Raw genomic sequence first — 15,226 nt, 5'->3', positions numbered from 1 at the left:
AACTGTGTTCCCTGTTGAGGCTGGGAAGGGTGGGTCTCTGGAATTTCCTAATAAATCTGTCTACCAGGCAACCAAGCCTATTGGCAGTGATGATGGGCAAAACTATAATGCTGCCAACATGCCCTGCACTTGTTTCCATGTGTTTCCAGTACTCCCTAGGTTTTCTTGAATCTTCCTAGGGCCACACCCTTAAAATTCCCCATGACAACTTGAGTTTTTAGACTGGGGAACCTGAATCCCACTATCTCTCCTTAGGTCTCCTCTTCATCCTGAGTCCTGCCCTGCCCCATACTAGTCCCCTCCCACTTTTCAGGAAAAGCAGGTTTTTTTTGGTGGCAGTGTCTATAGAGAGCCATAAATAAACAGTTTAATCTGCAAATCCTATCAGATCCAGCTATAGCTAATGATTATAACTAATTGATGACTCCTTTTGTTATTAAAAGTTTTCCTGTGTAATAAATCATTTTAATTTAAAGAAAAGGGGGAAATATGTGGGAAGCCAATAAGAGAATAGATACAAATCTGAGACTCCTCTTTTGACCCCTTTTGTGATCCTTGTGATTTCTTGTTGAAAATTATTGTGGCCTTATTGAAAAGCTTTAAGTTTCTAGCTAACCAGCAGTTAAAAGGATTAACACTGTTCCCCTTTGGCCAGGAATGCAGCTGCCTGGTATAGCCAAGGCCAAAACTTTAGCAGGGGCAATTCAACCCTGAGAAAAATATTCCCCGGCTTGGCTTTCTGATAAGAACCCAGTCAAAATTCAGCCTTGGCCTTGTTCTATTCTGAAGTCAAATGAGATTTTTTGTGTTTTGATATGACATAATTTGTAACTTCTGCACATCTGCAAAGTTTTGGGTGGGGGTTCTTTTGTATGAAATGAGTCTTGAAATATATATAATAAACTCCATGCTCCTGGAGATAGAGCTGGAAGCATGAGCTAAAAGATAACTCCTGTGTCCTGTTATTTCCTTATCAACTAAACTGTCCTTATGAGATTATCAGAGATGATAAATTGATCTCGAGAAGTGTCTAAGGGTGAATTTATGCCACTAAACTTACATGGCAAGATAATTCACCGGACTTTTCTTTTTTGGTTTAACAGAAAAAGCATTGTATGGGATATGTCAGAATACAAAAATTCTAGCTATTATACTTACTATCTTTCAGACCTTGGGCAACTTAACCTTTCTAAGTTTTAGTTTTCTTATCTGTAGATGCTACTTATCCTGCCTACCTCATAGAATTTTTGTGCAAATAAAATATTAGATATGTGGAAAATGTCTATGCTATATGTAAATAATGCAAATGTCTATTCTATACTCATATACTTATGTTCTATAGACATGTCAGTATCATTCTATCAGTGCTCAGGCTTGTGTCTTAGCATGTGAAGGGACTTTAGAAATCATCTAGTCCCAACCTCTCATTTAAAGGTGATGAGACTGAGACCTTGAGAGATGAAGTGGTTAAACCAAGGGTCACACATAGCTATCATTCAAGTTCAGATCCTAGCATCCCAAATCCAGTGCTTTTTCCACTAAGCAATTCCACCTCTATTTCTGTCTCACTCCTCCTAATATCAACTCCAAACATCTAGTTTCTTTAGCTTATTGAAGTATTTATAGCAGCTTTTTTTGTGGAGCAAAAAAAAAAAAAAGAAAGAAAGAAAGAAAAATGAAGATGATGCCGGATGTAAACAAATGCTAACATGCTGTAAGAAATATGGGAAAAGCTGGTTTCAAAGAGACATACAAAGTCTTGTATGAACTAATGCAGAGGGCAGTGAGCAGAGAAGAAGAATTTATGCCATAGCATTATTATTATAAAAGCAAACAATTTTGAAAGACTTGAGGATTCTTTAACCAATAAATCACTTTCCAGAGTAAAGAAGAATGCTGCTATTCAGATAGAGAGATGATGGACTAATTATGCAAAAGGAGAAATGCATTTTTGGTTGTAACCAACATGGGAATGTTTTACTTGGTTATATGATACAAAAATTCTTTTTTCTTTTCTGTTGGGTGACGAGAAATGGAAGGGATTTAAAAAAAAAAAAGAATGCTTGCCTCTGCCTCAGCTTTACTGGAGTATCCATTAGAAGGTCGAAATGAACTTTGAAAAGTCATATAGTTTCTTCTCTGCATTTGATGCAGATACACTTATACTCCCAAACAATTAAAAATATAATGCTAGTTTTAAAAGATCTTCTAGAAATGATGATAGTGATAATGATGAAACTCCCTCCCGCCAATCTATTTTAGCAAATAAATGTTGGGAAGTTCTTCCTTGTGTCTCACCCAAATCCTGGAGTTGTAAGTGCATTTCCCAGGATGGGAAAAAGAGATGTAGCAGCCTCCAAAATGGACTTCCTTGCAGGTGGCATCAGAGAAACTATAGCACAAATCACAGTGCTGTGACTTACAGCACCATAGACCCCTTCTCACACCAATAATCCCAAATCCCCATTCCCCTGTCACTGAGACTTTCTATCCCAGGACTGCTGTGTTGCAGCCTAGCTGTGATTTGAAATTTCCTTTATTCTGTAAACATCTGTGTTTAAAATAGATGAGCCCCTGTTCACAGTTCATACAATGAACCCCAGACACAGGACAGCAATGTTCACAAGTCACAGAGATAGGCAGGGGCTCAGAAACCAGTGGCATTTCTAGAGCAAGGCTGTGTGCTAAGACAGCAGGGGCAGAGGTGGCAGAAATAAGCTAATAGGCAAGGGGAGAACTGTAATGGCCTGGGCTTCATGCCATGGGAGGGTTATGAGACACCAATACTGTTACCCCCCTCCAAAACTAGGCTTCTCCTTTAAAACAAAATCCTACCTTCTACCAGCAGCTACCTCCCCCAGCAAGCCAGTTGGTGATGAGACCTTCTTTCTAGGACCCCTAGATATATTTCCAGGATAGAATCTGGCCCCATTCTCCTTAGAGAAATGTAGATCTCTGCCCATTTTGCAGGGAAGTAATACCTATCACACTTCTGTGCATATAGGGAGTACTTAATAAATATGTGAATTGAGTTGGAGGCCACCTTGGTGCATAAGTTAGAATGTACCTCCTGTGCCCAAGATAACACTTCCTTGCTCTAATCCTGTGGGACTTCCTTGTTAGAAGGCAAGATGAAGTCTGGCTTTATTTTTACTGAGATGCTGTGATTCCTCTTATTGGTGATGATTTTCCCCCTCACATGGAATTAATTTTGTACTTCTATATCACGCTAATGGAACATTACTCTACTTGTATTTTATCTTTCTGCTAGATTATACCACCACCACGTGAGGCACATGAGGGCAGGATTCCAGTGTTTTATGTAAACTCTAGATGGCTTCAACCATTTACTATAGTGCAGGCTCTCATCCCTTCATAGCTGAACTATTGCAATAGGCTGTTGCTTGGTCTGCCCACCACTTTAGCTCATTGTGATTTTCTAAAACACAGGTCCAAACATGACATCCCCATACTTAATAAATTCTAGTGATGCCTCCCAGGATCAAATATAAAATCCCGTTTAACATTCAAAGCCTTTTAAATTTAGTCTCTCCTAGTCCTTCTACCTCACCTCAGTCTTCTTATCCCTCACATCACTGCCCCATATAGACACACACATACTTTTAGATACAGTGGCACTGGTCTTCTTGCTTGCTATTCTATGAACAAGACACTCCATCTCTCAGCTCTGAGCATTTTCTCTGGCTGTCCCCAGTGCCTGGAATGGTCTTTCTTACTTCTTATCTCCTAGATTCCCTGGTTTCCTTCAGGTCCCAACTAAAATCCCACCTTCTATAGGAACTCCCCAACTCCTAATTAATTCTAGTACCTTCCCCTCAGTTAATTATTTCCCCCATTAAAATGGATCCTTTCTATGTATCCCCAGGACTTAGAAGAATGCCTGGCACATAATAGGCACTTAATAAATGCTTATTTTTTGTCAATTAAGCACCTAGTAAAGGTTTAATAAATTTAGCTGATTTAAATGGAGTCCCATCTCCTCTTCTCCTCTCCCTTAATCTTAAGTCTCCCATGGGGTAGAAGTCCCTATGCTCCTCTTTCTCCTCCCAGCATCATCCTATTCCCATTCTTACCTTTCCTGGCCTTTCCATTACCTGAGTTCTGGGAAAGAGACCAAATTAAACTATTTAGATGGTGTGTTGAAAGGCATTGTCACACATACCCTTTACTCCTTGCCATGGTACTCAATTACTTTTACCTCTAAGTTATTGAATTCTCAGTAGTCGTGTTAGGACCCCTACTTGAGGTATCATGAGGCAGCTGGATAATTGACCTCTCCTCTAAGCTGCTCTTACACTGCAATACCAGGGTGGGATGACCCCAAATGGAAGTTGATGATCCTAAATCTTTGACGCTTACTCTCCCAAGAGAGAAGCATACTTTCAGTCTCTTTGTACTTGAAGGCAAATTGGGTCCAGTCTAGGACATGTGGAGCCTCAAGAACACAGGGGAAAGGAGGCATCTTCCTAAACTAGAGGCTGTAAATAAACATCTCAGGCTCCCTCTTTCCTGTTGGCAGTCATAGTATAATGAATTTTCAGCTAGAAACATTCCACCACCATCAACCTGCTATAGGAGCAAACAGTGTACACTTCATCCTCAAGGGCACCCAGAATATCACTAAGAGCTTCTCACCTAGGATCTGCCACCTCTTGTACTCTTCAACTTTATTCTTGAGACAAAGGTAGAATGTATGTCTGAGACCTAAAGTCTATGGCCTCACTAATTCTTTGTCAAGCAAATCCATGGATTGGTTAGAAGGAAGTTGAGTTCAAGAAAAGGGTATTGAAAAGGTACAACTTCCCTCCTTGGTCCCAAGGATAATGGGGAAAATGCTTTTCTCAGAAAGTGAATGCAAAAAGCTTTACCTTTCCTTGAGGGTGCAGTCCAAGAGCAAATTGTTGTTATCATCTCACAGACTACCCTACTCTTTCATGGATTTTGTGGTCTTGGCCCCCCATCCTACCACTTAAGAGTTTGTCTACTGGTAATATTGGTCCCAAAGTCTTCCCCACAGTAGGACATCATCTCCCTGATCTATTTACTTCAAATATAGGAGTCCAGGAACAGGAAAAATGCATGTGCTTATGAGTAGGGAGAGGATAGAAGTGAGGGAAATGAGACCAACTTGACAAAGAAGTCAGTTTCCTCCCAAATAAGAGAGTTTCTATCCCTCTACCCAGACTCCTTTTCCTGAGCTACCCCTTTCCCTTACCCAGCCTCCTATTGATATATTTTTTCTGCCTCCATGTTTAACTCTCTAGTAGGAAGAGGGTTTCAGTCGAAGTTGGGAAGCAGCAGAAACTGATCCCAAAATGCCAGAAGCAGGGTCAGACATCAGAGTTGGGGGGTAGGAAAGGTAGGGTAGGCTTTACCACATACTAAGGTACTGTCTAGAGGGTGCTCATTCCCTCTGCCCTGCTCCTTTATGGTTTCCTCACAACACAGGCAAATGTAGTACCAAAAGATGGGGCATAGGAATAAACTCCATACGTGGTATTACTACCTGTGGCAGAGAGCACAGAAATAAAAAAAGATGTGTGAATTTAGCTCCAGTTCCTAAAACTAGCCCCTAGTTGAGGCAGAGGGAATAGAGGAAAGAAAGGAATGGAGGAGTTGACAGCACTGATAATAACAAAGAGTAGAGGAGCATGGGTTCATGGGTTGTGTGAGGTTGTGAGTCAGAGAGGCAAAAGAACGGATGTGGCTATGGTCTCAGGCTCTCTAAGGAGGTAGGGACTCAAAAGATCAAGATGGGGGAGTAAAGGGATAGAGATTGTAGATGCTTATCACTATACATCTTGGGAACACAGGAAGCCTGAGGCTCAGGGAAAACATTTGAGGACACCAGTGCCTGGAGTGGAAGAAAAGGTCACTAACAGAGGATAGGACCCTTGCTTCAGGGGCTGGACAATGATACCTACTGACATTCAATGAAGTTATCAGGGAAGGAAATAGCAGTAGGGGAATGAGACCCAGAGCCCTTTACTGTCCCCTGGTCTGTGGAGGAGAAAATGTGGCATGGGGCAGGGGATGCCCCACATGGGTTCCTCAACACCAACAATTTTTCGAAGAGTTCCCTGTGCCCTCAGTTTTGTTGTCTTTCTCTTCCAATTCAGCCAGTGCCAACTCTTCCTTGGCATGTGCTCGTAGACCATCAAGTTCTTTCTTGTGTGCCTGCAGAACCAGCTCTGTCAGACGAGTGAAGGACTGAGGGATAAAAAGATATGAGTTAGCCCTGATCTTCCCACTCTCACCTAGACTCTTCCCTTCCTCATAATCATCTGCTGGGCAGGGGCAGGGTATGAGGGTTAATTCTTGGATCTATGAGTTATTTCCTTTTCCATTTTCCTTCCCTCAATTCCCCACTATGGCTTTCTCCTCAAGTAAAGCACTTGCCACTGCCCCACCCTAACCCAACCCTTAGCTCAGCTCACTCACCTCCTTTATGTTGAGGTTGGTGCAGGCACTTGTTTCAAAGAAGTCCATGCCATACTCCTTAGCCAGCTGCAAGGAGAAGAAAACCCCTGAGAGGGGGTTGGCAAGAGAGGAAGGATGGAAAGTTGCCCCTGAGCATCACTAAAAGCTGGTGGATAAATCAGCCCTTCCTTGGAATTACACATCTTTTCAACTTCCTGAGGATATTCTCCCTTTGTCCCCTAGACAACTCCTTAACTCTATCCCTGGCCTCCCAACCCCCAGTTTTCCCATGATAATTTCTAACTTCATTTCCAGGGGATAAGTTTTTACTCTTTATCCTATCTCTGCCCCTTCTCTGGCTTGAGGAGGAGGATAATGATAGAAAGTTGGAGAAGGGAGGGCAGGGGGTCTTAGTTTCCTGATTATCAGAGAGTTCCACCAAGCTCCTCCAACTAGGTTGCCCTAGCCAGAGGCATTGTTTTTACTGAAAAATTTCCTGCCCTCAGTTCCTGCCCTACACTGAATGAAGCTAGAGGTTCCAATAAGTAAGAAGGCAGAGTATTTTCAGGGATACAGACAGCATACAAAAGTATGGAGGGGGATGGACATCATGTATGAAGACCAACAGGTGATATTTATGAACAGGGAAAGGCTGAACGGAGAGAAAGAAAGAAGGATAAATTGGGGGAAGGGGGTCACAAAATGTCAGATAATGATGGCTAAAAATGTTTCTACATGTAATTAAAACATTTTGTTCTTAATTTAAAAAAGAACATTAGGTGAGTTTGACTGCAGCATTATGTGCTTTGAGTGAAGAGAGGGAAGTTCAATTCAGTTCAGTTCAACAAGCACAAAGAGAGAATCAAAAATGGTCCCTGTCTGCAAGGAGGAGCATACTTACATTAGAATTATCCATTTCTTCTACTTTCTTAGGAAAGGGAAGTAATGAGAAATTAGATTAGAAAGAGGCAGCTAGGTGGCTCAGTGGACAGAGAACCAGGCCTGAAGACAGGTTCAAACCTGGCCTTTTTCTAACTGTGTGAACCTAGACAAACCATTTAACCCCTGTTGCTTAGCCCTTACCTCTCTTCTACCTTGGAATCAATACTTAGTATCAATTCTAAGACAGAATGTAAGGGTTTTAAAAAGAGAGAGAGAAATTAGATTGGAAAGATAGGCTTAAATTCGATTGTGAAAGGCTTTAAACATCAAATAGAGGAATTTATATTTTATATTAGAGGCACTGGGGAGCCAATGGAACTTGCTGAGCAATGGAGTGACATGACCAGACCTATGCTTTAGGAGCACCAATCTGGTAGCTATGTGGAAGATGGACTGGACAGGGAGTTAGATGAGGCAGGAAGACTGATTAGGAGGCTCCAGACAAAATTAGTGATGAGGCCTTAGGCTAGAGTAATTGTGGTATAAGGAGGAGAAGGTGGGAAAGGTGGAACTGACATGATTTCAAATCTTACTCAACATCCCATGCAGCCATTTACCAGGCTACTAGGACTTGGCAAACATGGACATTTTGCCACCCAGTCTGCTCTTTGTCCCATTAGAAAATCTAACCCACCAGAGACCACATCTACTCTCATCTCAAATGCCCCTTCCCCTAATTATTCTACTCATTTTTAGGACTATGCCCTGGGATTAACCTGTTCTGGATAGTGGAATTACTGGGAATTTACTTATCTACTATATTGTGACATCCTATACCATGCTTCACATCCTATTCAGCTGAACTGCCCCTCCACTCCTGATACACCTTTGCACCTCACCCTGCTTCCTTCCTTTCTCTTATCCTATGACTCTATTCAAATTCTTGTAATTACCTAGACCACAACTCCCTTCCTTAGCTACCACTTCCTTATAGGGTGTTGTCTTCCCTATTAGACCAGAACCTCACCCATTTCTAGATAGAGAGGTGGATTCGAAGTACAGAGTAAGGCATATTTTGGGGGGACATGTGATTATTTGCTTAACTATACATGTTTATAAAAGGTTTTATTTTTCTTGCTTTTTTAGTGGGGAGATGAAAAGAGAAAAAAATCAAAGATGAAAAAAATGGAATTTTCAAAAAGAATATAAGCTCTTTCTAGGCAAAGATGGTTTCATTTTTTTTTATTTGTGGCTCTAAAAACTACTACCGGGTCTAGTTCATGGTGTTATGTAAAGGATGGCACTGGAATTCTGGGTGAGGCTGACCCTGTATTTTGCAGGGATTCCATGCTGCCATCCTTTACATAACATGGTAGATATTTAACATACTTGTTGACTAGTGATGATGACAAAATTCTCAGTGAAGTGGTGTTTCAAAAATAGAGCTTCATTCTTCATCAGAGCCCCTCGATTAGCTTATTTACACCCATGGTGTTGCAAGGGATATGGAGTGGGAAGGGGATTACAATAATAATAATAATAGCTAACACCAATATAGCACTTTGTTTAAGGTTTGCAAAGCATTTTACAAATACTTTCTCATTTAAACCTCAAAACATCCCAAAGAAGTGTTATTATTATCCCTATTACACAGGTGAGGAAACTGAGGCAAGTTTTGCCCTGGATCACACAGCTAGTTCCTGACTGAAGCTAGGATTTAAACCCATACCTTCCTGACTCCAGGTCCTCTATACCTCAAGCTTCCCCCTACTTACCTGTTGGCCTTGTTCTTTTCCCACTTGCCTTTTCTGTTCCTCATCAGCCTTGTTCCCAATAAGAATTTTCTGGACTCCCTCTGGTGCATACTAGAAACAAAGAAAAGTCCACTATTGCCTACTGCCTCTCTTCCAGCTCCTCCCCATTTCTGTATAGTATCACTGTTCCCAGAGTTCTGCCACAAAACTATCCATAAGATCAAGAACCAATGAGGCATAGAAAGCTGCTCATCTATATGTTTCCTCTAGCAATAGCCTGGTTCAACTTAAGTATCTCAGAAGGATTGCCATTATGGCAGCTTAGGATAGGTGCTTTGGACATTTAGAGCTCAGAATATTAGAGGCAGAAGAGACCTTAGACACGATCTGGGCCAAACCTTCTCATTTTACAGATACTCCTAAGACTTATGGGACTTTTATATTTGGAAGGGTTCCCATCAACCAGGCTCTTTACCATTTATGTATCATGGATCTATTTGAGAGTCTAGAGAAACCTGTCGGACCTCTTCTCAGAATAATACTATTAAATGTATTTTAAAATTTTGTTGTTGTTGTTCAGTCGTTTCAGTACTGTCTAACTCTTCATGACTACACTTCAGGTTTTCTTGGCCGACACTGGAGTGATCTGCTATTTCCTTTTCCAGCTCATTTTACAGATGAGGAAACTTTTACCTTATTTGTGTGTTTTCTGTTTGTTTGGTTTTTATCTATATGAATCTTCTTTCACAACATGACCAAAATGAAAATATGTGATCACACATGTATAACCCAGATCAAATTGCTTACCATCTTAGGGAAGGGGGGGGAGAGAGAGAGAGAGAGAATATGGATCTCAAAAATTTTAGAAAACATGTTAAAGATTGTTATTACATGTAATTGGGGAAAATGGAATAGTAAAAAATAAAAATAAAGATGAGGAAATTGAGGCAAAATAGGATTAAATGATTTGATTTGAATTCAGGAAGATTCATCTTCCCGACTCCAGGCCTGGCACTTTATCTATAAGCTGCCCATAAAATAAATTACATAGGATTAAAAATAAAACTAAAAGTTAGTGAAAATAAAGATGGAATGATTTCCCATATCCATATTTATGGACCCCTTGATATCAATGCATGGACCCATAGATAAGAACCCTCTATTATAGGTTCATAGCCCTCATTTCATAGTGAGAAAAACAAATATCAAAGATGTGAGATGGTTTGTCCAAAGTCATAAAGTTAGGGGAGCTCAAGTCTACGGATTCCCATTTGATTCTATTCTATCTAGCCCTAGAGGCCTATGAAAAAAAGTGGTTCATGGATGAGGATGAGAGCTGTGGCAAATCTTTCCCCACACTAAGTCAGTGGAGGAGATATAGGATGTGATAACTTTGAGATCTTCCTGGTGGTCTTGCTTTGGTCCTCAATCCATGGGAACCAGGGCTTAGAATTTTCTCTTAAGTCTCTGAGCTCTAAGCTCTCCCATCTCACCTATACCCTTTGAGGTCTCCTACTTCACATAAGAGAGAGAAGCTATTTGTCTTACCTCATCCACATCACTGACCCACTTCATAATGTGCTGGTAAGATCGCTCACTGCTGATATCATAGACTAAAAATATTCCCTGAGATAAAGAGAGAGAGAGAGAATGAGGGATACACATAGACAGACATGCACAGAAAAACACCTTGAGAACTAGGAAGTCAGTATCATGACTACTGGGTCCAAATCTCCCTTCTTCCCTATAGGTTATATATAACCTAACCCTTTTTAGCCCAACCCCAGCTCTTAATTTTAATGTCCAAGCCTCTTTGGCTTATGATAAAATTGTCTTTGACCTTGGGGAAATGAATTTCTATCCTCAATTAAGCCACTTTTATATCTTTTTCTTCTTTTTATTAATTAGTTTGTTGTTTACATTAAAATTTCCAGATGTTTTCACCCTCTCTCTCCCTTTACCACAGAGGGCATCACCCAACAAAAATAATGTATATATAAGTTATGTCTTCCATTCTTCTATTTATCATTTCTTTTTCTGGAGGTGGACATTCACCAATTATTCTTCAAATATTAATTCTGTAGCTATGTATAATGTTCTCTTGGTTTTATTCATTTCACTCATCATTATTCCATGTAGGTCTTTCCAAGTTGTTTTTTTTTTTTTAATTGACCTGCTTGTACCAGATTTCAAACTGTACTATAAAGCAATAATAGCAAAACAATCTGGTACTAGCTAAGAAACAGAATGGTGGATCAATGGAATAGATTAGGGGTAAATGACCTCAGCAATCTAGTATTTGATAAACCCAAAGATCCCAGCTTTGGGGATAAGAACTCACTATTTGACAAAAACTGCTGGGAAAACTGGAAAACAGTATGACAAAAACTAGGTATAGACCAATATCTTACACCCTATATCTTATCTTGATAAGCTCCAAACAGGTTTATGATTTAGACATAAAGGGTAATACCATAAGTCAATTAGGGGAATATAGAATAGTTTTTCTGTCAGATCTATGAAGAAGGGGAGAATTTATGACCAAACAAGAGACAGAGAACATTATAAGCTATATACAATGAATTATCCAGGACAATCCTGAAGGACTTGTGTTGTCTACCTCCAGAGAAAGAATTGTTGGAGCAGAATGCAGATTAAAGCATACTATTTTTATGTTAGTTTTTTTGGTTTTTATTTTATATGAGTATTCTCTTACAACAATGAACAACATGGAAATATGTTTTGCCTGATAATACATGTATAACCCAGATCAAATTGTGTATCTCCGGAAAGAGAGAGAGGGAGCCAATTTGGATTTTACAACTTCAGGAAACTTATATGGAAAATTATTATTACATATAATTGGTAAAATGAAATATCTTTGTTTTTTGTTTTTTTTAATTTTAAACCCTTAACTTCTGTGTATTGACTTATAGGTGGAAGAGTGGTAAGGGTAGGCAATGGGGGTCAAGTGACTTGCCCAGGGTCACACAACTGGGAAGTGTCTGAGGCCGGATTTGAACCTAGGACCTCCCGTCTCTAGGCTGGCTCTCAATCCACTGAGCTACCCAGCTGCCCCCAAATGAAATATCTTTGAAAAATTAACATGCTCATCATTTCTTGTGGTGCAGTAGTATTGCATCACAATCATATACTACAACTTTTTCAGCCATTCCCCAGTTAACAGATATCCTCTCAATTTCCAGTTCTTTGCCAACACACAGAGAACTGTTATACACATTTTGGAACATATAGGTTATTTTCCTTTTTCCCTGATCTCTTTAGAAAACAGACCCAATAGTGGTATTTTGGGGTCTCAAGATATACACAGTTTTATAACTTTCTTCATATAATTCCAAATTGCTCTCCAAAATGGTTGGATTGGTTCACAGTTCCATCAACAATATTTTAGTGACCCAATTTTTCACATCCACTTATGTGTATCTCTTTGTGTGTATGCCATATCCCCCTGACTCTAAGTTCCGTAAGAGCAAAAATTTTGTTTTTGTCAAAACTGTGTTCAGACAGTAGGAAAAATGTTTGTGAACTGGATGTTGCTCCAAGGGACCCCCTACTTCAAGTGCCACCTTCTTCAAAGATTATTTCATTTTGTATTCAATGTGTAGCACATAGTAAGTCCTTAATAACTGCTTGATATAACTTAATAACTGCTTATAATTGATCTCATGATATCCTTGGTGAGTTTTTCTCTCAGGTCCTCATTTACATTTTATGTTATAGTCATCTGTAGATGTATCTATTCAGGGCTTAGTTCAGTGTCTGACACAAAGCAGATACTTACTAAATGTTTACTAAGTTGATTGATTGCTATTCTCTAAGTCCATAATTAAGGGAACAGCTAGATGGCTCAATGGAGTAAGAGCCAGATCTAGAGATGGTAGGTCTAAATTCAAATCTGGCCTCAGATACTTCCTAGATGTATGACCCTGGGCAAGTCACTTAATCCCCATTGCCTAGTACTTACTGCTCTTTTGTCTTGATTTAATACACAGTATTGATTCTAAGTTGGAAGGTAAGGGTTTATTTGTTTTTTTTTTAAGGCTATATATTAAACCATAGAGGGACTTCACCCTGTATCAATATTCATAGTTATAAAATCAGATGTATGGTAATGTATCATAACCCCACCTGCTGTTAAATTGTAAGCTTCATCAATGAACCAAATAAATTAATAAAAGAAAGTATTTGTGAGAGACTCACTCTGGGCCAGACATGATGTTAAATGTTGAAGATAAATGTTAGAGGCTGTCTTAGTTAAATTTTGTCTCTCCTCCAGAACCTAGCATTATAAAAAGGAAGGAATCCAATGAACAGAATGAGTAACTATGTCTTGAACACTCACAGGCTGCAAGCCCAGAGCCCATGACTTCTTGCATCTTTCCCATAAAGCACAACAGGGTTCTTCTTAAATGTCCCTTTCCTAGTGGAATATTATAATAACATTGAAGTAAACCACTCAGTTTATATTGATCCCCTGAGGCTACTCAACCCCATACTGTCTGTTTCCTTGTTGTCTTCAGGATGTAGACAGAACAGGTAAATCTGTACCATCTTCCCAGCAGGAGGCTGTCACAAAAGTGTTAGACTAGGCATTTGATAAATGTTTGCTGAGTTTGCTGGAAATATGGAAGCCTATGTACTCTTCTCTATAATGCAAACTAAGGGTTCTTCTCTCAGCAGCCTTTGCACAGAAAGCCACAGAATCAAGCTTCTCTACCCTCCAACTTCTAGGCAAGGGACTTACCTGGGCTCGTCTGTAGTACTGCTTGGTGATGGTCTGATATCTTTCCTGCCCTGCAGTATCCCTGAAACAAAAAACCAATTTCCCCAGATATGTAAAGACATGGTACAGCAAGGATGCAGAGGGAAGGAGGAAGAAGGAAAGGGAAGATTATTTTATCCTTTATAGAGGATTCACATTCACAACTGGAGAGCTGAATGTACAAACCAATAGAGCTTTAAACCTCAGTACTTGGCAGGAAATAGGGACTCTAATATGAAAAGGAAAAGCTAGATCTGGCGAAGAGTTTGCATGAGGGGAAGGCATAATAGTCTCCTTGCCCTCCTGGCAACCATGTGGCTGAGCAAGAAAAGGCAATGAAACTGGGCATCTCTGGGAAAGTCAGAGCATATGGCTAGATGATGGGAAAGAGGGCTGCTTCAATTTCTATCCTGCTACTGTCTATTCTCTGGGAATCTCTTGAAAGCCTGTCCTACATTGCTCCAACGTAGAGATACAAATCCTTACACTATCCCTAAAATAGTGGTCATGAGGTTTTGGAACAGAGAGTCATGGTGGCTCCTTGCGGTCACATATGGAAACTACACCATAGTTCTCTGGGACGTCCTGGCTGGTGCCTTGCCTTTACACAATGGTCTCCTTCCCCCTCCCCCAATCTCTCCTTTCCCTCTTCCTCCACCCACATTCCTGTAACTGAAACACAGTACACAAGAAAATTTAGTTGTTTTCCTCCCCAAGAGATGTTTCAGGCTTCTCAGGTGAGCCTAAGACAAAAGCAGGATCAGTTTAAGGGTAACCCAGCATTAAAGTTGGACTGCTACTTCATCCTCCTTTTTGCTAGGAAGCAATCCCACATGCCTGATGCTTCCTTGTTCTTCTCCCATCTAACTCACCAAATCTGTATCCGAACTTTGATGCCATCTACTTCTATAGTCTTCATCTTAAAGTCAACTCCTGACGGGAGAGAGGAAAGAAGGAACAAGTTAGAGGATGTGCCATAAGCTTTGAGAAAGCTCCAGGAAAGACTAAAAATTTATAATGGGATAAGGAGCATGACTAGAGGACTCCTTTTCTTACTCTGGTCAGGAGACTGAAGGTTATATGAAACAGAAGGCTGCTTGGGAAGCAGGAAGAGGCAGAAGTAACATAAGGGAGTTTTTCATAGTTGCCTCAATTAACAGCTTTAAAACATCAAAAATCTGTCTTACTGTATTCATGTGTGAAGCCTATATATACATTTGGGAAGAACCCAGCCTTGAGTTTTAATCCCTAGAAATAGCAACCAAACCAACTGTATTTGTCTTGTTTTTTTCCTGGGCATCTGGGCAAGAAAAAACAAAAGATTATCAGGCCCTTTAAGAACTGTACATGTGTCTAAGGTGTATGA

The 15,226-nt window shown here is 40.1% G+C and overlaps 1 protein-coding gene across 1 annotated transcript in view; it reads right to left on the bottom strand.

The window, feature by feature from the left end:
- Positions 1-6,072: 6,072 nt before the first annotated feature.
- Positions 6,073-15,226, bottom strand: part of RAB15 (RAB15, member RAS oncogene family) — a 61,680-nt gene continuing 52,526 nt past the window's right edge. Inside the window, exons 2-7 of the mRNA XM_044664846.1 lie at positions 14,733-14,793; positions 13,843-13,903; positions 10,626-10,703; positions 9,099-9,188; positions 6,463-6,528; positions 6,073-6,231 (exon numbers count right to left, since the gene is read on the bottom strand). Of these exons, the coding sequence (XP_044520781.1) occupies positions 6,073-6,231; positions 6,463-6,528; positions 9,099-9,188; positions 10,626-10,703; positions 13,843-13,903; positions 14,733-14,793 (515 nt within the window). The remainder of the gene's footprint in view (positions 6,232-6,462; positions 6,529-9,098; positions 9,189-10,625; positions 10,704-13,842; positions 13,904-14,732; positions 14,794-15,226) is intronic.

Source organism: Gracilinanus agilis, chromosome 2, assembly GCF_016433145.1.
Source record: "Gracilinanus agilis isolate LMUSP501 chromosome 2, AgileGrace, whole genome shotgun sequence".
Lineage (NCBI taxonomy): Eukaryota > Metazoa > Chordata > Mammalia > Didelphimorphia > Didelphidae > Gracilinanus > Gracilinanus agilis.
Note: the sequence above shows the minus strand (reverse complement) of the source record. Positions and strands in the feature narration are given on the sequence as shown.